This window comes from Procambarus clarkii, chromosome 21, assembly GCF_040958095.1.
Source record: "Procambarus clarkii isolate CNS0578487 chromosome 21, FALCON_Pclarkii_2.0, whole genome shotgun sequence".
In the NCBI taxonomy this organism is placed as follows: domain Eukaryota; kingdom Metazoa; phylum Arthropoda; class Malacostraca; order Decapoda; family Cambaridae; genus Procambarus; species Procambarus clarkii.
In genome coordinates, this window is record NC_091170.1 from 20,445,709 (window position 1) to 20,467,358 (window position 21,650).

Here is a 21,650-nt window from a genome sequence, read left to right on the forward strand (position 1 = left end):
AAGAAACAGACGGAAAGACAAAGAATAAAACAAGAGACACAGATAAATCACAAAGATAATACAAAGAATTTCACCCACAAACTCTTAAATAATTCCTATTGTCGGGGACAGAAAGCCTGTATAGTTAGCCTTATGGCAATGCAGTAAACCACTAGTGAGTCCCAAGGCGGGGGTCAAGAGCTGACGCTCGATTCCGTACAACACATTTAGGGTAATACACAAACGCCTCATTACAGGGGCCGGCTTCTGGGGAAATTTCTCTCGCTTCCCTCACTCGAGGAAAGTTTCAGAAGCTGCTTTTAACCGTAAAAAAACGCTCCCATATAATCCTTATGTAACAAAACATTGAATGAATTTTAAGGAATTTCTGAAATCTGATGATGGTACAGCATGTCTTCTAGGTGCATATACACTTAAAGAGTTTGCTTTAGTCCTAGACATTGTTCAGGACTAAAGTATTATTGCTGATTGGTCGATAAACTAGTGTGGTTAATACGTCTTAATTCCAGTACAAAATCGTATCAGTGTTAGTTTCAACGTCTGGCAGCCCCGCATATGGCGAGGGTATAAAAGGCGTGAGAGCCACAGCCACACTGTCAGTCCCGCCGCCACAATAGGAGTTACAGGTAAGAAGTTGAGTTTCTGGACATTTGAAATCTACTTTGATAATGATGGAGTCGTCAAGCCTTTCATGCCCCTTACTTGCCTTTGCGTTTAAACATTAACTCACTATAAAACTAGCAAACACCAGACCCTAGTTTTAACCTTGGTTCTTATTATAGATAATTATATGTTCAGGTATTCTCAGTAACTGGTCCGGAGCAGTGGGTGATGGCAGATTCAGTAATGATGGTTGTGATAGCAGCAGAAGTGATGGTACCTAAGGTTCCCATGTCCCTAAGAGTGTCAGGTCGTGGTAGCAGTATCAGTGGTTGTGGTAGACGCTCCACCAAACATGCCACTAAGGGTCTCAGGTCGTGGTAGCAACAGCGGGGGTCAACAATGTCTTACTTTTCTCTCCCAAGGTTGTGTTCTGCCACCTTGTGAAGACTTGTGACAACGATGGGTTCCCTGGCCTTCACCTCCGCCCTCCTGCTCCTGCTACTGGTGGCTTGTGGCCCTCTAGTGTCCGCTAAACGTAAGTTATCGGAAATTTGTCGTTTGTTCATTCTTATGCTTAATATATCTGCAGCTTCTTTGTTGCTGAGTTTGCTTGCGTCGTCTAGCGTACTGCGTGTCATGCTAGTTTACTTTTAGAAGACAAATATTGGTTCTGAAACCAATTCTCTGTTAATTGTGTTCATCAATCTCATTCTAAGCTTTATTAGTATTGTTATATATTAGTGATAGTATTAATTTATCATGTTGGTCTTTATTATATAAAATTAAGCAGCAAATTGTATTACTGCAGATAAAATTAGGCTTTATCACTCTTGCATCATAAGTATTAAACTGTTTTATGGTATCATTTATTTTGTGTGATGAACTCAGGGTATTATACTCTGCTCAATCGTCCTGGATAAAACTACTTTATAACTGAGAAAATCAGTAGGTGACATGAGAAGGATTCGAACGTGCACAGTAGGTACTACCAAGCACACGTCTTAAGACCACCAAGGCGTGTGCTTGGGAGTGTACACAGCTTGTGCGGGCTCGGATCCTCCCCCCAATGGTTCCTGCTGATTTGATCATTAATACATCACGATAATCTTGATTTATTTGCTCATTTAAATTCATTGTTTTAAATTATTATTTTGGAATTATGCTGATATAACAATGTAATATTTATTACAAGAAAATAAATATTTTATACTAGAAGAGGGAGGGATACCGGCGTTGCTCGGGTGACGGAGGCCGTATCTACACTACACACGGCCTTTATTACTGTAACTATCTACACACGGCCTTTATTACTGTAACTATCTACACACGGCCTTTATTACTGTAACTATCTACACACGGCCTTTATCACTGTAACTATCTACACTACACACGGCCTTTATCACTGTAACTATCTACACACGGCCTTTATCACTGTAACTATCTACACTACACACGGCCTTTATCACTGTAACCATCTACACTACACACGGCCTTTATCACTGTAACCATCTACACCACACACGGCCCTCATCACTGTAACTATCTACACTACACACAGCCTTTATTACTGTAACCATCTACAGTACACATGGCCTTCATCGCTGAAATTCCCATCTTTTTATCACTACTACACTGCTTTCCACGTTGTAACCATCTCAACTACCCTGGGAGCTGTAACCATCTCAACTACCCTGGGAGCTGTAACCATCTCAACTACCCTGGGAGCTGTAACCATCTCAACTACCCTGGGAGCTGTAACCATCTCAACTACCCTGGGAGCTGTAACCATCTCAACTACCCTGGGAGCTGTAACCATCTCAACTACCATGGGAGCTGTAACCATCTCAACTACCCTGGGAGCTGTACCCATCTCAACTACCCTGGGAGCTGTACCCATCTCAACTACCCTGGGAGCTGTAACCATCTCAACTACCCTGGGAGCTGTAACCATCTCAACTACCCTGGGAGCTAACAAGTCACTAATACAACCAAATTACAACCGACTTCACTTTCTAGGACCAAGGCCTCGGTGCTCGGACGTGTGCACAGCTGACTACCGCCCGGTGTGTGGTACTGACGGCCACACGTACACCAACTCCTGTGCCCTGCAAATCAAAGCCTGCAATAACCCTCAACTCAAACTCAAAGTCGCTTATGAAGGAAGTTGTCGTGAGTTCTTATCTTCGTCAAATTGTATCTATTAATTTTTATTTCTATTTATATATTTTTCTTTGTTTCTGTGTATTGCACAAATTTTTCGGCTATAAATCAACCCGTTCTCGCTAATTCGTAAAGTCAATATTGACTTATTAACTACGTGCATAGGTGATATACTAAACATAATAGATACCCTTAAAAAGATTCATAGAAAACACCAACCTCACCTAACCTTGTTAGTATCTTAAGATAAGCATCTTATTGCTTCGTAATTACAATTATTATTTAACCTATACCTATTATAGGTTAGGTAATAATTGTAATTACGAAGCAATAAGATGCTTATCTTAACATACTAAGTAGGTTAGGTAAGGTCGGTGTTTTCTATGAATCTTTTTAAGGGTATCTATTATGTTAAGTATGTCACCTATGCACATATTTAATAAGTCAATATTGACATTAAATTTGCGAGAACGGGTTGTATAAATTTAGGTCATTTTGAGGTTATCGTAATTTATTTCTTGTATTGAGACTCACAAAGACAGACTAGTAGCAGAGTCCGTTTTGTTTAAAATGTATTTGTATATGTTCTTATTTAGATAAAATAGTAAAAAAATAATCAATTTGAATATTGTTATGAGTGTTTTTTTCATATTTGTTTTACATACGTTAGACAGAGTTGTTAAAATTTGAATATTTTGGTAAGATTAGCTTCCTAAATTACTTATGGACTAAAATAAACATTCTAACTTAGTCAAATATTTATCAATACGAAATATAATATTCGCGTAATGACTGGGTTCTCATAGATCTGCCATTGCACTTGCAATAATAGCCCAGGTTGAGTTACCCAAATAGCCAAAATAATAGAGAAAACTACACAGAGTAATGATCTCTTCCACTATGCTCTCGTAATCTTGCGTATGTAACATAACACTAGTTTATTACAAAACCTTATCGCTAAAACACATGGATCCTTCACGTTAGGAGAGAGAGTATCAGAGCTACAAAGGGAAAAACGGGCACACCCAGAATGAGGCGGGCCCACGGGGCTACAGTGTATAGAGTGACCTTGGTCTCAGCCACTTGCAACACGCACCGCAATGATTCTAACTGAAAACACTCATGATAAGTATTTGCCACTGGCAAAGACAAGGGAAATTGACCGATGACCGAATCACATACCAGAAGATATAGAAACGACTACGTTTCGGTCCGTACTGGACCATTATCATGTCGTGTGTGTGTCCAGGACGGAACGAAACGTCATTTCTTCATCCTCTGATATATTGTTTGGTCATATCTTCAGCCACATTATTGTGACATCTTCCGTAATAAACTGATATATAGCGGTATACTTATAACACCCGTCAAGCAAAACACGAACAAAACACAGTAGCATCTTATCATGGAACTGTAAAATATCAAAGTACACAACAATATATCAGAAATCATTGTAAGAGAATGTTCAATAATACATGAAAATTATGTCACCAAAACACTAATAATCACTGTTATATAACTGGTTCACTGACCAGCTATATAACATTTTAAAACCTAGTATGTCTAACATACTCTAGTCTACCCTTAGCCTGCGAATTAACACTTAGTACAAATCGACCCCTTGGTTTCGGGCGTCTTGACATTTCTGTAAAGTTTACCATAGTTTTATATATTCCGTTTCTTTGGATGAATTTTAACATTTAGTTTCCCATTATCTTTAAATAGTTCGCATCTTATATATACATATTTCTCGAGTTCCCTTCAGTTACAAGTTTTTTAAGTATATCGGTTATTATGCCATTTGCAGGCCTAAATGTTGATGCTCGTTTCTGATAAATGAATAATTCTGTCTGCTCTTCACGATTTATTATTTATACTATATTAATTTATTTACTATTATAATTCAAATATTATGTATTTGTTTCCTGAAGTTTTTTTTGTTCTTCAATACTTACGGTCTTTCAAACTTATGCTCTGACCTCTCTTCTTCCTTCTGGATTGTTCTAGACTACTCTATCCCTTGTTCAATTTCAAGTATGTTTATTGGGACAAGAAAATACATCTCAAAAGAATGGAGTAGCTTAAGCTATTTCTAGCCCCCCCCCCCCCCGTCAGCAATCCCTTGTTTCTGGCAACATCTCTCCCTGGGGATGGGTGGTCAGGTCGCAGACTTTGGCGTCCAGCCTCCCTCTGCTGCCCTTAGCCAGTCTGTTGCCAAGAAAGGCTCTGTCCAGCCGAAACGTCAACATTCACCTTTCCCATTTACATTGGGTTTTCCCGCATATATATTATACATTCTGTATATAACATCTTGTTGAACCTGCAACGACTGCTAGTAGGATCATCGCACATCATTGTCTCTGTGCTACAAGTGACTTCATTTTCCAGGCCCAGCAAATCAATGCCCGGGTGCCTGCCCATATAACTACGACCCTGTGTGTGGCACAGACGGGAAGACTTACGGTAACGCCTGTGGCCTGGGAGTCGAAGCCTGCAAGTTCCCTCACCTTAATCTCAAAGTTGATTACAAAGGAGAATGTCGTAAGTTCTCACCCTCGTCAGCTTGAGTCCACATTTTCTATTGGTGTATCTATTTTCTATGAGTGAAATTACGTTTAATATATATATATATATATATATATATATATATATATATATATATATATATATATATATATATAACCGAAAACTCACACCCCAGAAGTGACTCGAACCCATACTCCCAGGAGCAACGCAACTGGTATGTACAAGACGCCTTAATCCACTTGACCATCACGACCGGACATAATGAGGTGATAGCCGAGGCTATTTGAACCACCCCACCGCCGGCACTCGGATAGTAATCTTGGGCATAGCATTTTACCAAATCACCTCATTCTTTGGGGCACACGTGAGGAACACAAATGCAAACAAGCCTGAATGGTCCCCAGGACAATATGCAACCGAAAACTCACACCCCAGAAGTGACTCGAACCCATACTCCCAGGAGCAACGCAACTGGTATGTACAAGACGCCTTAATCCACTTGACCATCACGACCGGACATAATGAGGTGATAGCCGAGGCTATTTGAACCACCCCACCGCCGGCACTCGGATAGTAATCTTGGGCATAGCATTTTACCAAATCACCTCATTCTTTGGGGCACACGTGAGGAACACAAATGCAAACAAGCCTGAATGGTCCCCAGGACAATACTATCCGAGTGCCGGCGGTGGGGTGGTTCAAATAGCCTCGGCTATCACCTCATTATGTCCGGTCGTGATGGTCAAGTGGATTAAGGCGTCTTGTACATACCAGTTGCGTTGCTCCTGGGAGTATGGGTTCGAGTCACTTCTGGGGTGTGAGTTTTCGGTTGCATATTGTCCTGGGGACCATTCAGGCTTGTTTGCATTTGTGTTCCTCACGTGTGCCCCAAAGAATGAGGTGATTTGGTAAAATACTATGCCCAAGATTACTATCCGAGTGCCGGCGGTGGGGTGGTTCAAATAGCCTCGGCTATCACCTCATTATGTCCGGTCGTGATGGTCAAGTGGATTAAGGCGTCTTGTACATACCAGTTGCGTTGCTCCTGGGAGTATGGGTTCGAGTCACTTCTGGGGTGTGAGTTTTCGGTTGCATATTGTCCTGGGGACCATTCAGGCTTGTTTGCATTTGTGTTCCTCACGTGTGCCCCAAAGAATGAGGTGATTTGGTAAAATGCTATGCCCAAGATTACTATCCGAGTGCCGGCGGTGGGGTGGTTCAAATAGCCTCGGCTATCACCTCATTATGTCCGGTCGTGATGGTCAAGTGGATTAAGGCGTCTTGTACATACCAGTTGCGTTGCTCCTGGGAGTATGGGTTCGAGTCACTTCTGGGGTGTGAGTTTTCGGTTGCATATTGTCCTGGGGACCATTCAGGCTTGTTTGCATTTGTGTTCCTCACGTGTGCCCCAAAGAATGAGGTGATTTGGTAAAATGCTATGCCCAAGATTACTATCCGAGTGCCGGCGGTGGGGTGGTTCAAATAGCCTCGGCTATCACCTCATTATGTCCGGTCGTGATGGTCAAGTGGATTAAGGCGTCTTGTACATACCAGTTGCGTTGCTCCTGGGAGTATGGGTTCGAGTCACTTCTGGGGTGTGAGTTTTCGGTTGCATATTGTCCTGGGGACCATTCAGGCTTGTTTGCATTTGTGTTCCTCACGTGTGCCCCAAAGAATGAGGTGATTTGGTAAAATGCTATGCCCAAGATTACTATCCGAGTGCCGGCGGTGGGGTGGTTCAAATAGCCTCGGCTATCACCTCATTATGTCCGGTCGTGATGGTCAAGTGGATTAAGGCGTCTTGTACATACCAGTTGCGTTGCTCCTGGGAGTATGGGCTCGAGTCACTTCTGGGGTGTGAGTTTTCGGTTGCATATTGTCCTGGGGACCATTCAGGCTTGTTTGCATATATATATATATATATATATATATATATATATATATATATATATATATATATATATATATATGTCGTACCTAGTAGCCAGAATGCACTTCTCAGCCTACTATGCAAGGCCCAATTTGACTAATAAGCCAAGTTTTCATGAATTAATTGTTTTTCGACTACCTAACCTACCTAACCTAACCTAACCTAACTTTTTTCGGCTACCTAACCTAACCTAACCTATAAAGATAAGTTAGGTTAGGTTAGGTAGGGTTGGTTAGGTTCGGTCATATATCTACGTTAATTTTAACTCCAATAAAAAAAAATTGACGTCATACATAATGAAATGGGTAGCTTTATCATTTCATAAGAAAAAAATTAGAGAAGATATATTAATTCAGGAAAACTTGGCTTATTAGGCAAATCGGGCCATGCATAGTAGGCTGAGAAGTGCGTTCTGGCTACTAGGTACGACATATATATATATATATATATATATATATATATATATATATATATATATATATATATATATATATATATATATATATGTTGTACCTAGTAGCCAGAACGTCGTATTCGGCCTACTATGCAAGGCCCGATTTGCCTAATAAGCCAAGTTTTCCTGAATTAATATATTTTCTCTAATTTTTTTCTTATGAAATGATAAAGCTACCCATTTCATTACGTATGAGGTCAATTTTTTTTTATTGGAGTTAAAATTAACGTAGATATATGACCGAACCTAACCAACCCTACCTAACCTAACCTAACCTATCTTTATAGGTTAGGTTAGGTTAGGTATCCGAAAAAGTTAGGTTAGGTTAGGTTAGGTAGGTTAGGTAGTCGAAAAAACATTAATTCATGAAAACTTGGCTTATTAGGCAAATCGGGCCTTGCATAGTAGGCAGAGAAGTGCGTTCTGGCTACTAGGTACGACATATATATATATATATATATATATATATATATATATATGTCGTACCTAGTAGCCAGAACGCACTTCTCAGCCTACTATGCAAGGCCCGATTTGCCTAATAAGCCAAGTTTTCCTGTAATTGTATATTTTCTCTAATTTTTTTCTTATGAAATGATAAAGCTACCCATTTCATTATGTATGAGGTCAATTTTTTTTATTGGAGTTAAAATTAACGTTGATATATGACCGAACCTAACCAACCCTATCTAACCTAACCTAACCTATCTTTATAGGTTAGGTTAGGTTAGGTTGCCGAAAAAGTTAGGTTAGGTTAGGTTAGGTAGGTTAGGTAGTCGAAAAACAATTAATTCATGAAAACTTGGCTTATTAGGCAAATCGGGCCTCGCATAATAGGCTGAGAAGTGCGTTCTGGCTACTAGGTACGACATATATATTGTTGGGGTTTCACCTCTCTTCTCTCTAGTCTGGGGTGAGCAATAGTTATGCCCAAGGTAACTCACCGTAGCCCTGCGGGTCTTCCCTCGATCCTCACGGCGCCACTGCACGCCAGGAGAGTCTCCCAGTCAATCTTAACGGCCTCTTATTAAGAAAGAGTGAGAACACGACTCGTTCACATCGACTGTCGTGTGCCCTCCCCAACAATAGGGCTCTACGGTTAAACACAAGGTCGCCAACTGGTGTTTTTGGTGGCCAGTAACACCATCAGTGGACTGGTGTATTTAGTGGTAGCCTTGGCAAGGTCACACTCAAAGATCAGGAATTAGGCAGGTACTTATTGTTATCACTCTATGTTTACCAGTATAATATAGCCACAAGATCAATGGAGGGGATGATAAAAACACAAAGAGAGTTTTGTATTTTACTTAAAATGTATGAAAGATATCACAAGGCCACACAATAATCGATAAATCAACTGATCCTGACTCGGCCGGTAATTCCCACGGATATTATGCGATCACTAGAGGGCAACACTCTCCCCTCCTCATCAAGTGTCAAGAACAGCTGATCGCAATGGCCTCTCCGCGCGAACTTGGCTTGTTTCCTAGATTCACGCGAGCTGTTTCTTTAAACTTTCCAATATTACTAGAACTCGCACACTCGATATTCGCTAAATAAACCGTATTACTCAGTTACACTGTACTCAGGCTCAAACAGTCTTTTCTACAATCAATGCTATAATGATTCACTGTAATGGCTTTACATTGTTCTTCACTCAACCATATATTATGAAATATTAACACTGGAGTTTTCAGTACTTTCTCTCGTGGGCGATAACGCAATAATTCACTGTACTCACAAATGATTATTCACTGAATGAACATAGACATATATATGGTATATAAATCAATCATCAATACATGGAAAATAAATAGTTTCTGGGCACATAGCCTAACCTCCAAATACTGGCATAATATTATATATAATTTACCACTATATGTTCATATCAAAAATCTATAGAAAGATATACACAACACAGTAAATTTATCACTGGTTCCTGGTGCCTGTACACACCAATAATCAACATGAATATTACAAGTACTCTTGATAGTACTGTCTAGCACACTGGTGCTTTATCGTGACATGGGTGAGACTTGCTCACGACATATAAAATCTTCAGGCTAGATAATATAGCCAAATAATATAGCTAACTAAAGGGGAATGGGGAGGGAACTAGAACCACCTACTTCACCCTATCCTCCGATGAGAGTCGAGATGTAGCTCCTGGTCCTCGTGTCGGGAACGCCCCCACACTACACGTCGTCGTGTCCTACCATCGTCACACCGTTTAGCGCGTCGTCTCCGTGCCTCCTCACTGCAGGTCCGTCCTCCTTCTTAACTTCTTGAAGGTTGGAGTCGGTCTCCTGGCCGTCGTCTTCTCCCAGCAACGGCTGTCGCCTACGTCTCAGCTACAGTCGTCCGGTTTCCCCAAATAGTCCTCTCTTCCTCAGCTACCCAGTGGCTCTGTCAGCCACTACGCTGTCACGAACTGGTGAATTGCCACAGACGTCAACATACGTCACTGCACGGCTTCACTGCTACTGGCACAGTACCTGACTGGAGCACTTGTTGCTCAAATAACCGTCAATTCCCTCTTCTGGTTCAACACATGAACTAGGGAAGACTTCTCAGAGTACTGGCGGACTTCCGGTGACGCGTAAATCCACGGGAGCTGGAATAACTGTCCGACTGACAGGACCACTCGTCGCACGTCCGACCTCTATGACGTGTCGTGTCTGACTGCTGGCGCCAGCTCGGCGCGCTGGCCGGACCCCCTTCCTTCGTGACGTCACTTTTACTATGGGAGGTTTTCATTGGCTCCCGGTGCCACACTGCTGTCGGTGACCAATCCGGTGCCACTGACGTCACACGGTTTTGGCGGGAGATCAGGGAGGTACGAGCCATCTTGGCTCCCTAAAGGGCCTATACCACAGGCCAAAATATTACTATTTCACAAATTTCTCGGCTCTCCGAGAACACTTCACCCTCTCCCATGTATCAAATTGTAGCCTGCAACGTAGAGAACGCTTGGGAAAAGTAGACATGACTCTTACTGCAGGCGTGGGAGAATTATAAGGGGGGGGAACTCCGTCACATACCCCTCCCCTTAAAATAAGAGTCATGTCTGTTTAGTGTATGCGGGATAGGGCATCCGCTACTACGTTGTCCTTCCCCTTGATGTGTTTGATTTCCAGCCGGTATTCTTGCAGTAACAACGCCCACCTCGTTAGACGTTGGTTGGAATTCTTCATCTTGTATAAAAATGTGAGAGGGTTGTGATCGGTGAATACTAAGACAGGTCTCGCCCCTCCTCCCACGTACACATCAAAGTGCTTCAGGGCCATAACTAGCGCCAATGCCTCCTTCTCAACGGTGCTGTAGGCCCGCTGGTATTTTACGAACTTCTTCGAGTAGAAGGCTACTGGCCTATGTACTTCACTTCGTTCTTGAGCCAACATGGCCCCTATTCCAACGTCGCTGGCGTCCACGTACAGAATAAAACCGGCTGAAAAATCTGGAGATATCAATACTGGGGCCTCCGTCAACAATTTCTTGGTCTTTTCAAAAGACTCTTGGCAGGCCCCTCCCCATCTCCATCTTACATTCTTGGAGAGTAGCTCGGTTAGGGGATGCGCTACCGTGGAGAAATTCCGGCAGAACCCACGATAGTACCCTATCATTCCGAGGTACCTGAGCAACTCCTTGCGCGTCTTGGGCACGGGGTATTCCTTTATGGCTGCAACTTTGTTATCAACTGGAGTGACTTCACCTTGGCCGATGACAAAACCGAGGTACTCTAAGTGAGCTTTCCCGAACTCACTCTTGGCCAAATTTACAGTCAGGTTAGCCTCCTCTAACCTTCTGAATAATTCCCCAAGTCTCTCCAGATGCGTCCCCCAATCGTCGGCGTACACGACGATGTCATCGATGTAAACCGTGCATCCTGCTGCACCCCTTAACAGCTCGTTCATCATTCGCTGGAAGCAGCTGCCGCTGTTTTTCATGCCGAAGGGCAACACCTTGTACTGGTACAGCCCATCAGGAGTCGCGAAAGCTGATATCTTCCTGGCCTCAGGAGTCAGGGAGATCTGGTAGTACCCCTTGAGAAGATCGACCTTGGATACATACCGTGCACTGCCCACCTGGTCAATGCAGTCACTCACTCTTGGCATGGGGTGAGAATCCGCCACAGTGATGGAGTTCACCCTCCTGTAATCTGTACAAAAGCGGTATGTTCCGTCGCTTTTCCTCACCAACAGGCACAGGGAACTCCACTCACTTTTGCTGGGCTCCGCAAGGTCGTTCTCAAGGAGGTACTCCACCTCCTTTCTCATCAGCTCTCGCTTCTCTGGGCTCACCCTGTACGCGCTCTGTTTGACGGGCCTGGCGTCCCTCACCTCCACCTCGTGCGTCACACTCCTGTGTCGTCGGGGCACGTCGGTGAAGAGGGAGGCATTCTTTCTCAGTAGGTCCGTCAGGTCCGCTCTCTGTTGCCCTTCCAGATGTGACAGCTTGTCCTTGATGTTTGCCAGACTCTCAGTGTTGGTGAGACGGGTGCCATTCGCCCTGGACCACTTTCCTTCCTCCTCCGGGAGTTCTTGGTCCACCTGTACACATAGAACTGTCTTCTGCTGGGGTTCCCGGGTCATCGTTCCTTCCTGCCTGGCGGTTCCTCCTTCCACAGTGAAGAAGGGCTTCAGGCGGTCCACGTGACACACCTGTTTCTTTCGGGATCTGTCCGACTTCCCAATTTCGTACGACACCGGACCCAACCGTCGCAGCACTCGGTATGGTCCCTCGAACCGTGACTCGGTCACCCTACCTTTACCTGGAAGCAGGACCATTACTTGGGACCCGACCTGGAAATCCCTCTGTGTAGCTCTCTTGTCGTACCACTCCGACATCTTACGCTGTGCCTCCTTCAGGTGCTTCCCAGCCAGTTCCTTCGCTAGAGTGAGACGTTCTTTAAACTTCTGGACATATTCGTTCACCGTTCCCACGGTCGCTGCCGGTGCCCATTGTTCCCTCAGCATGGACAGGGGACTTCTCACCTCGTGTCCATACACTAGCTGGAATGGTGAGAATCCTAGTGATTCTACCACCGCGTTGCGTATGGCAAATAACGCGGGGTATATAGCCTCATCCCACTCAGCCCCCTGTTCTGCGCAGAACACTCTCAGCACAGTCTTCAATGTGGAGTGGAATCTTTCGATCGCCCCCTGCGACTGCGGTCGGTAGGGCGACGATCGAATCTGAGTCACTCCCCATCCTGCCATCGTCTGTCGGAACCACTTCGACTGAAATATGCTTGCGCAGTCTGTCTGGATCTCTTTGGGCACCCCCACCCACGAGAAAAATTGCTGCAGTTGGCTGGCGACTCCTTGCGATGTTAAACGTCGCATCGGGACGGCTTCCGGAAACCTGGTGGATGTGCACATTATTGTCATTAGGTAGGTGTTCCCTTTCTTCGTCCTTGGCAAAGGACCCACTCCATCAACTAGCAGACGCTCGAAAGCAGGCCCAAACGCTGGAACAGGGATCAGTGGGGCCTTCGGTATCGCGGACTGGCTCTTCCCTGCCCTCTGGCATGGTAAGCATGTCTTACAATAGCGCCTCACCTCGGCGTCTATACCTGGCCAGTAAAAGTAATCCCTGATCCTTCGCAGCGTCTTAGTCACTCCCAGGTGGCCTGCAGAGTCCACGGAATGCGCTAGGTCCAACACGGCCGCTCTGCACTGGGCCGGCAACACTACCTGGCGCTTCGTGCTTAGGGACTCTTCCCCGGCCTCCACCTTCACAGGTCTCCACTGCCTCATCAGCATTCCGTCTTGAAGGTAAAAATGAGTAGCCTTCTCAGGGCCAACACGTCCTCCTTGGGCCTCACTAATCAAATCGGGGAACTCCTCCTGCTGCAACTGTTCAAGACGAGCGCGGTCTACCCCTAGAGAACTGGTGAGGGTCACCTGCAACTCACCACTTGGGCTGTCTCCGCCCTCCGCTCGTTCTCCGGGTCCCACGAAGAGGTGATCTATTCCCAGGCTGTCAGTCGTCTCCTCAGCCCCATCAGATCCACAACCTCCTTGTCCTTCGCGTCGTCTTGGTATCACAGCACAAACTGGGAACGCCACCGGTGCAATTCCCTTCTCGCCCCCACAGGCGTTCCACTCTCCGCCTGCCTCCTTGTATTGTTCTAGGCATTCTTCGCCTTTCACAAGATTCGGAAGGACATATCCTCCACACGCGTCATTCCCCAAGATGACCTGCGCTTCCATCTTGGGCATTGATGTACAGACTCCCACCACTAGGGTCTGGCAGCCATAGTCGGAATCTAAAGTTACCTGGTGTAGGGGCATCCTCACTGGGCCTCCCACAGTGGTCACACTTGCCACCCCCACACTGGTACGAAAGTACCATTGTGGGGGTGGCAACCCTCGGGGAACAAAAACCCTCGGGTGGAATTCATTCGGGAAAAAAAAATTCCCCGAGGGTGGAAACCCTCGGGGAACAGGGTTTCACTCACCAGGGTAAAATCGGCCCCAGTGTCTCTTAAGATCTTCACGGGGATGGGGTCTGCGTCCCCCATCCTTACGGTTCCTTGACACACGAATGGGTGAACTTTCTTCTCCCCACTCAGCACGGGTTCATCCCGCACTCTCTCGGCCCCCTGGTCCTCGAACATCACTAAAGCAACGTGTCCCCGCTGCTTAGGGCGTCTGCACTCCCGCGCGACGTGTCCGGGTATTCCGCAGTTGTAGCAGCGGCCCCTTGGCGGAGACCATCCGCCACCGCTCGCCTTAGCACTGCCTCCAGAGACCGTCGCACCCTGTGTCTTGCCCGAACCGCTTGTTGACTCCTTGGTCGCAGCAACAGCTCCCGAGCTCTCCGCTTGGTTCTTCTTGATCGGTTCTACAGCACCTTTTGATCCTCGAGTGTTCCAACTTGAGAGGTGGGATTTGGGAGAACTCGCTCCTATCCTCCATCCATCCGTCCTTCTATAACTCCTATCGTTTCCGACGTATGCGGGTGGTCGGTTCTGTCCCTCTCGGCGTGGGCGTAGGGCTTCTTCTAACATGTCGGCCTGGTCGGCTGCGGCCCTCAGGTCCTTTATGTCCGCCTCCTTTATCCTCATCCTGATCTCAGGAGAGAGCACGGACATAAACTTTTCCATGGCCATTAGTTCCTTGACCTCTTCGACCGACCTTGCTTCTTCAGAGTCCAGCCACTTAAGGAGCTTTCTTTCTATGTCCCTCGCCGTCTCCGCATACGACTTTCCTGGCAACCAGGTACATTCTCTAAACCTCTTCCGGTAACACTCTGGCGTGAGTTTAAAGGAACGGAGCACAGCTCGTTTTACCGCATCGTAGTTAGTGCATTCTTGGAAGTCGAGCATAGTGAAGGCTTCACGAGCTTCACCTGTGAGCCTCCCTTGGACCAACTCCGCCCACTCCTCCCTCGGCACCTCTTCATAGCAGCAACTCTCTCAAAGTGATCGAAGAAACTTTCGGCTTCACTAGGCACAAAGACCGGCAGGTCTCGTTCCCTCACTCGTCGGTCTTCCTGTGGCGGGGCAGGGGCACCTAGTCCCAGTTCAGCTCGCTTCAGCTCCACCTCCTGGTTGGCTTCTATTTCCATTTGTCTCAGCCTAACTTCTTGCTCTCGTTCTTCCCTGCGTAGCTGTGCTTCTCGTTCTTGCTCTTCCCGGCGCAGCTGTGCTTCTCGTTCCTCACGCTTCGTCTGTGCTTCTCGCTCCTCACGCTTCACCTGTGCTTCTCGCTCCTCACGCTTCATCTGTGCTTCTCGCTCTTGTTCTTCTCGGCGCAGTTGTGCTTCTCGCTCCTCACGCTTCATTTGTGCTTCTCGCTCTTGCTCTTCTTTGCGCTGTTGTGCCTCTTCTCTCCTCAGCTGTGCTTCTGCTTCTCGCTCTTCTTTGCACTGCTGTGCTTCTAGCTGCAGCTTCATTATTTCCAGCTTAATGCTGTGCCTGCTGCCGCTGGATCCCCTGCTGCTTCCACCAATACTCAAGTGTTCACCCTCACTGGCAGGTGTTTGGGGCCGTTCCTCCCCCAAAGCTTCGTCTCGAGCCTTTAGCTGAGCCATTATCTCTAGTCTTCTTTCACCAACTCGGGCAGATTTCAGCTTTATTCCAAAATGATCCGCTATAGCCTGTAACTGTGCCTTGGTGCACTCTTCCAGCACCTGTTCGTCTCTAGAGTCAATAAACCTCGCTACTTTATCATCCTCCATCTTGTGCTATGAGTGATAACCTTCACCTGATCTCTAACACCACTGCCAAGTACCACCACTGCAACCTTTACTCCGACCTATATCCTGGCAAGGTCGCCAATGTTGGGGTTTCACCTCTCTTCTCTCTAGTCTGGGGTGAGCAATAGTTATGCCCAAGATAACTCACCGTAGCCCTGCGGGTCTTCCCTCGATCCTCACGGCGCCACTGCACGCCAGGAGAGTCTCCCAGTCAATCTTAACGGCCTCTTATTAAGAAAGAGTGAGAACACGACTCGTTCACATCGACTGTCGTGTGCCCTCCCCAACAATAGGGCTCTACGGTTAAACACAAGGTCGCCAACTGGTGTTTTTGGTGGCCAGTAACACCATCAGTGGACTGGAGTATTTAGTGGTAGCCTTGGCAAGGTCACACTCAAAGATCAGGAATTAGGCAGGTACTTATTGTTATCACTCTTATGTATCACTGTTATGTTTACCAGTATAATATAGCCACAAGATCAATGGAGGGGATGATAAAAACACAAAGAGAGTTTTGTATTTTACTTAAAATGTATGAAAGATATCACAAGGCCACACAATAATCGATAAATCAACTGATCCTGACTCGACCGGTAATTCCCACGGATATTATGCGATCTCTAGAGGGCAACACTCTCCCCTCCTCATCAAGTGTCAAGAACAGCTGATCGCAATGGCCTCTCCGCGCGAACTTGGCTTGTTTCCTAGATTCACGCGCGCTGTTTCTTTAAACTTTCCAATATTACTAGAACTCGCACACTCGATATTTGCTAAATAAACCGTATTACTCAGTTACACTGTACTCAGGCTCAAACAGTCTTTTCTACAATCAATGCTATAATGATTCACTGTAATGGCTTTACATTGTTCTTCACTCAACCATATATTATGAAATATTTACACTGGAGTTTTCAGTACTTTCTCTCGTGGGCGATAACGCAATAATTCACTGTACTCACAAATGATTATTCACTGAATGAACATAGACATATATATGGTATTATATATATGGTATATATATACCATATATATATATATATATATATATGGTATATATATACATATATATTTAAATACTCCGAAATTACTATCTCTTTTAAGGGTCTGAGCGGGTGGTGGAGCGGGTTAAGGCGTACCTGTTATGCCAGTTGCTGGAAGGCTTCTGTGCTGGCTAGGGTTCGAGTCTCCTGGTGGGAAAGTGTTCTAAAGTTGTATACTTAACTCTCGTGTTTAGGAGAGTTGTGCCTTAAGCAGAGACACTGTGTCTTCCCATATTAACAGTGACTTGATGAAATTAACGTCTAAATGACCCCTCACTTGCTCTGGTGCTCTTGGGAGGTGTTGATCTTTGGGGTATTTAAATACTCCGAAATTACAATCTCTTTTAAGGGTCTGAGCGGGTGGTGGAGCGGGTTATAGCGTACCTGTTATGCCAGTTGCTGGAAGGCTTCTGTGCTGGCTAGGGTTCGAGTCTCCTGGTGGGAAAGTGTTTCAAAGTTGTATACTTAACTCTCGTGTTTAGGAGAGTTGTGCCTTAAGCAGAGACACTGTGTCTTCCCATATTAACAGGGACTTGATGAAATTAACGTCTAAATGACCCCTCACTTGCTCTGGTGCTCTTGGGAGGTGTTGATCTTTGGGGTATTTAAATACTCCGAAATTACCATCTCTTTTAAGGGTCTGAGTGGGTGGTGGAGCGGGTTAAGGCGTACCTGTTATGCCAGTTGCTGGAAGGCTTCTGTGCTGGCTAGGGTTCGAGTCTCCTGGTGGGAAAGTGTTCTAAAGTTGTATACTTAACTCTCGTGTTTAGGAGAGTTGTGCCTTAAGCAGAGACACTGTGTCTTCCCATATTAACAGGGACTTGATGAAATTAACGTCTAAATGACCCCTCACTTGCTCTGGTGCTCTTGGGAGGTGTTGATCTTTGGGGTATTTAAATACTCCGAAATTACCATCTCTTTTAAGGGTCTGAGCGGGTGGTGGAGCGGGTTAAGGCGTACCTGTTATGCCAGTTGCTGGAAGGCTTCTGTGCTGGCTAGGGTTCGAGTCTCCTGGTGGGAAAGTGTTCTAAAGTTGTATACTTAACTCTCGTGTTTAGGAGAGTTGTGCCTTAAGCAGAGACACTGTGTCTTCCCATATTAACAGGGACTTGATGAAATTAACGTCTAAATGACCCCTCACTTGCTCTGGTGCTCTTGGGAGGTGTTGATCTTTGGGGTATTTAAATACTCCGAAATTACCATCTCTTTTAAGGGTCTGAGCGGGTGGTGGAGCGGGTTATAGCGTACCTGTTATGCCAGTTGCTGGAAGGCTTCTGTGCTGGCTAGGGTTCGAGTCTCCTGGTGGGAAAGTGTTCTAAAGTTGTATACTTAACTCTCGTGTTTAGGAGAGTTGTGCCTTAAGCAGAGACACTGTGTCTTCCCATATTAACAGGGACTTGATGAAATTAACGTCTAAATGACCCCTTACTTGCTCTGGTGCTCTTGGGAGGTGTTGATCTTTGGGGTATTTAAATACTCCGAAATTACCATCTCTTTTAAGGGTCTGAGCGGGTGGTGGAGCGGGTTAAGGCGTACCTGTTATGCCAGTTGCTGGAAGGCTTCTGTGCTGGCTAGGGTTCGAGTCTCCTGGTGGGAAAGTGTTCTAAAGTTGTATACTTAACTCTCGTGTTTAGGAGAGTTGTGCCTTAAGCAGAGACACTGTGTCTTCCCATATTAACAGGGACTTGATGAAATTAACGTCTAAATGACCCCTCACTTGCTCTGGTGCTCTTGGGAGGTGTTGATCTTTGGGGTATTTAAATACTCCGAAATTACCATCTCTTTTAAGGGTCTGAGCGGGTGGTGGAGCGGGTTAAGGCGTACCTGTTATGCCAGTTGCTGGAAGGCTTCTGTGCTGGCTAGGGTTCGAGTCTCCTGGTGGGAAAGTGTTCTAAAGTTGTATACTTAACTCTCGTGTTTAGGAGAGTTGTGCCTTAAGCAGAGACACTGTGTCTTCCCATATTAACAGGGACTTGATGAAATTAACGTCTAAATGACCCCTCACTTGCTCTGGTGCTCTTGGGAGGTGTTGATCTTTGGGGTATTTAAATACTCCGAAATTACCATCTCTTTTAAGGGTCTGAGCGGGTGGTGGAGCGGGTTAAGGCGTACCTGTTATGCCAGTTGCTGGAAGGCTTCTGTGCTGGCTAGGGTTCGAGTCTCCTGGTGGGAAAGTGTTCTAAAGTTGTATACTTAACTCTCGTGTTTAGGAGAGTTGTGCCTTAAGCAGAGACACTGTGTCTTCCCATATTAACAGGGACTTGATGAAATTAATGTCTAAATGACCCCTCACTTGCTCTGGTGCTCTTGGGAGGTGTTGATCTTTGGGGTATTTAAATACTCCGAAATTACCATCTCTTTTAAGGGTCTGAGCGGGTGGTGGAGCGGGTTAAGGCGTACCTGTTATGCCAGTTGCTGGAAGGCTTCTGTGCTGGCTAGGGTTCGAGTCTCCTGGTGGGAAAGTGTTCTAAAGTTTTATACTTAACTCTCGTGTTTAGGAGAGTTGTGCCATATATATATATATATATATATGTTAATATATGTGTTAATATATATGGTTAATATATATATATATATGTCGTACCTAGTAGCCAGAACGCACTTCTCAGCCTACTATGCAAGGCCCGATTTGCCTAATAAGCCAAGTTTTCATGAATTAATTGTTTTTCGACTACCTAACCTACCTAACCTAATCTAACCCATCTTTTTCCGCTACCTGTTTTGTGTTTGCCTTAATAACCCTCCAGACGTTGATACACTGGGGAAATATAGACCAAAATATACATCTACTTATTAGTGCACACAAACTAAGGGTTTACATTAGTCTTGGACTATGTTCAAGACAAAAGTACAATTGTTACTTGGTCAGTAAGTTTGTGTGTGGCCTTAATAACTCTCCAGAGATTGATAGACAAGACCAACAGCAAACCGAGACTTACCTTGCGATGATCTCGGGGCTCAACGTCCCAGCGGCCCGGTCCCCGACCAGGCCTCAATGTTGCTGAACTGGTCAACCAGGCTGATGGACGCGGCTGCTCGCATCCTGACGTATGAAAAACAGCCTGGTTGATCAGGTATCAAAGACGTTAGATATTGTTCTTTAGCTTTACCTCGACAATGTTAGGGCCGAAATAGACTGTTCAGCTCAGTTTTCGTCTCAGTATTAGTGGAGACAAGTTCACTTGAATGCATACAGACAAGGGTTACAAAGTTAATCCTTATGAAAGGAGATTAAGAGAGCTTCACTACATTCCCAAAGAGAGACAATGAGTAGGGGTGACAAGATTAAAATTTGTAAATAGGTGGAAGTGTATAACAAAGAGATACAGAAAAGTTATATTAATTTAATGGTATTATTAAGGCAAGACGTTTGTAAATACTAGTTTGCATAACATGACGGACCTGCCTAAATCGCTGTAGTGTTTCAAGTGCAAGTTAGACATACATGAAAGAGTTTGGAAGGATATAAATAGGGACTACTTCGTATGGGCTAATAGGTTTTCTAAAGTTTTTATCATGACAAGAATATATGTTTATAGTCTTCTTATGTTAGGCTATTCCAAAATCTAAGATAACAGAGTAAACAAAAATATTCACTTGGACTTAAACTATTGCCTTCGAACTTTCAGGTTAGATTCAGGCCAGCCTTGAGAAGACTTCCAGAGATCGTCCTGTCATTTCCGGCAATTATCGGAGAAGACTTACAGATTTACCACCACTGTGAGAGCTTTGGCCACAACTCCTCAGTAGCCGTCCACCACCTCGTCTCGGCACCGGCACTCTCTGCAACGCCAGTAGCACCGCTCTGTGTACCACTTTGTTAACTGTATCACTATTTTGATTCTCATTAATTATGTTAATAAAACTGGAATACTGGGCATTATTTAACTGTGTCCTAACCATGCCTTTTGTGTTGTTGGTGTTTTTACTCTCTGTCTCGGTCTTGCATTTGTCATGTCCAGTCATGTGTTTGACCGCGTTCCTCGGCTAGTACTCTGATCATATGATTAGTTAAGAATTCACTAGCTCGTCTTGGGATGTCTGACGGGTATTAGCTTTGCTGGTAAAGTCCAGGGAAATCCCCACAGAAGGATAGAAACATCTAGGTCGAGTGACGTAAATAAGACCTATATTTACAAATAAATAACATAACAGGGAATATTATTCAGGATAAAACTTTCCCTATTCTTCATGTACCTTAACAAGTATATAATAATAATAATAATCAATCACCAATATGTTTTACCATTCACCAAGAGCATTAGCAATATCTCAAACCTAAATACTTTAATCTGATAATTGTATGTTGAAGGAGAACCCACACTGCAATAATATTTACCAGACACACATGAATATACTAGGAAACCTGGACTCTTTTGTCGGAAAATCCGACACCATTTAATATATCATACAGACAGATAATAGCTGTGTTGTATAAACAAGTTAACCCATAGAAAACGTAACTTGTAGTGGAATTACCGTCTAAAGAAAACGGGATATCATCACCACATACTATTATAATTCACCAGCTATTCTGCTGGGAATTATTCTTAAATACATTAGTCTTTGGACTTTACCATCATAAAACATCTTATATAAATTAACTTAATTATCAATATTAAAGTAGAGTAAATGTGACCCTTCTATCACTTTCTGACATGTGGACAATGTAAGCCAGGCGTCAGAGGGAGGAAGGAGGGCAGCCATTGTTTTATTGAGACCAGAGGCTCACACG

General features: G+C 44.7%; 1 protein-coding gene across 1 annotated transcript; it reads left to right on the plus strand.

Annotated features, from left to right (window-relative positions):
• Positions 1–526: 526 nt before the first annotated feature.
• Positions 527–20,791, plus strand: LOC123751600 (four-domain proteases inhibitor-like). Its single transcript, XM_069328209.1, has 5 exons — positions 527–626; positions 1,026–1,138; positions 2,620–2,772; positions 5,152–5,304; positions 20,545–20,791. Exons 2-5 carry the CDS (start codon positions 1,063–1,065, stop codon positions 20,547–20,549), a joined length of 387 nt encoding a protein of 128 aa, XP_069184310.1. The 5' UTR covers positions 527–626; positions 1,026–1,062; the 3' UTR covers positions 20,550–20,791.
• The last annotated feature ends 859 nt before the right edge of the window (positions 20,792–21,650 follow it).

Bases quoted from the DNA above. Each gene is read 5' to 3' on its own strand.
- LOC123751600 (XM_069328209.1), top strand. From the start codon at position 1,063: ATGGGTTCCCTGGCCTTCACCTCCGCCCTCCTGCTCCTGCTACTGGTG. The intron at 1,139-2,619 runs GTAAGTTATCGG...TTCACTTTCTAG, and splicing joins CCCTCTAGTGTCCGCTAAAC to GACCAAGGCCTCGGTGCTCG. The intron at 2,773-5,151 runs GTGAGTTCTTAT...TTCATTTTCCAG, and splicing joins CGCTTATGAAGGAAGTTGTC to GCCCAGCAAATCAATGCCCG.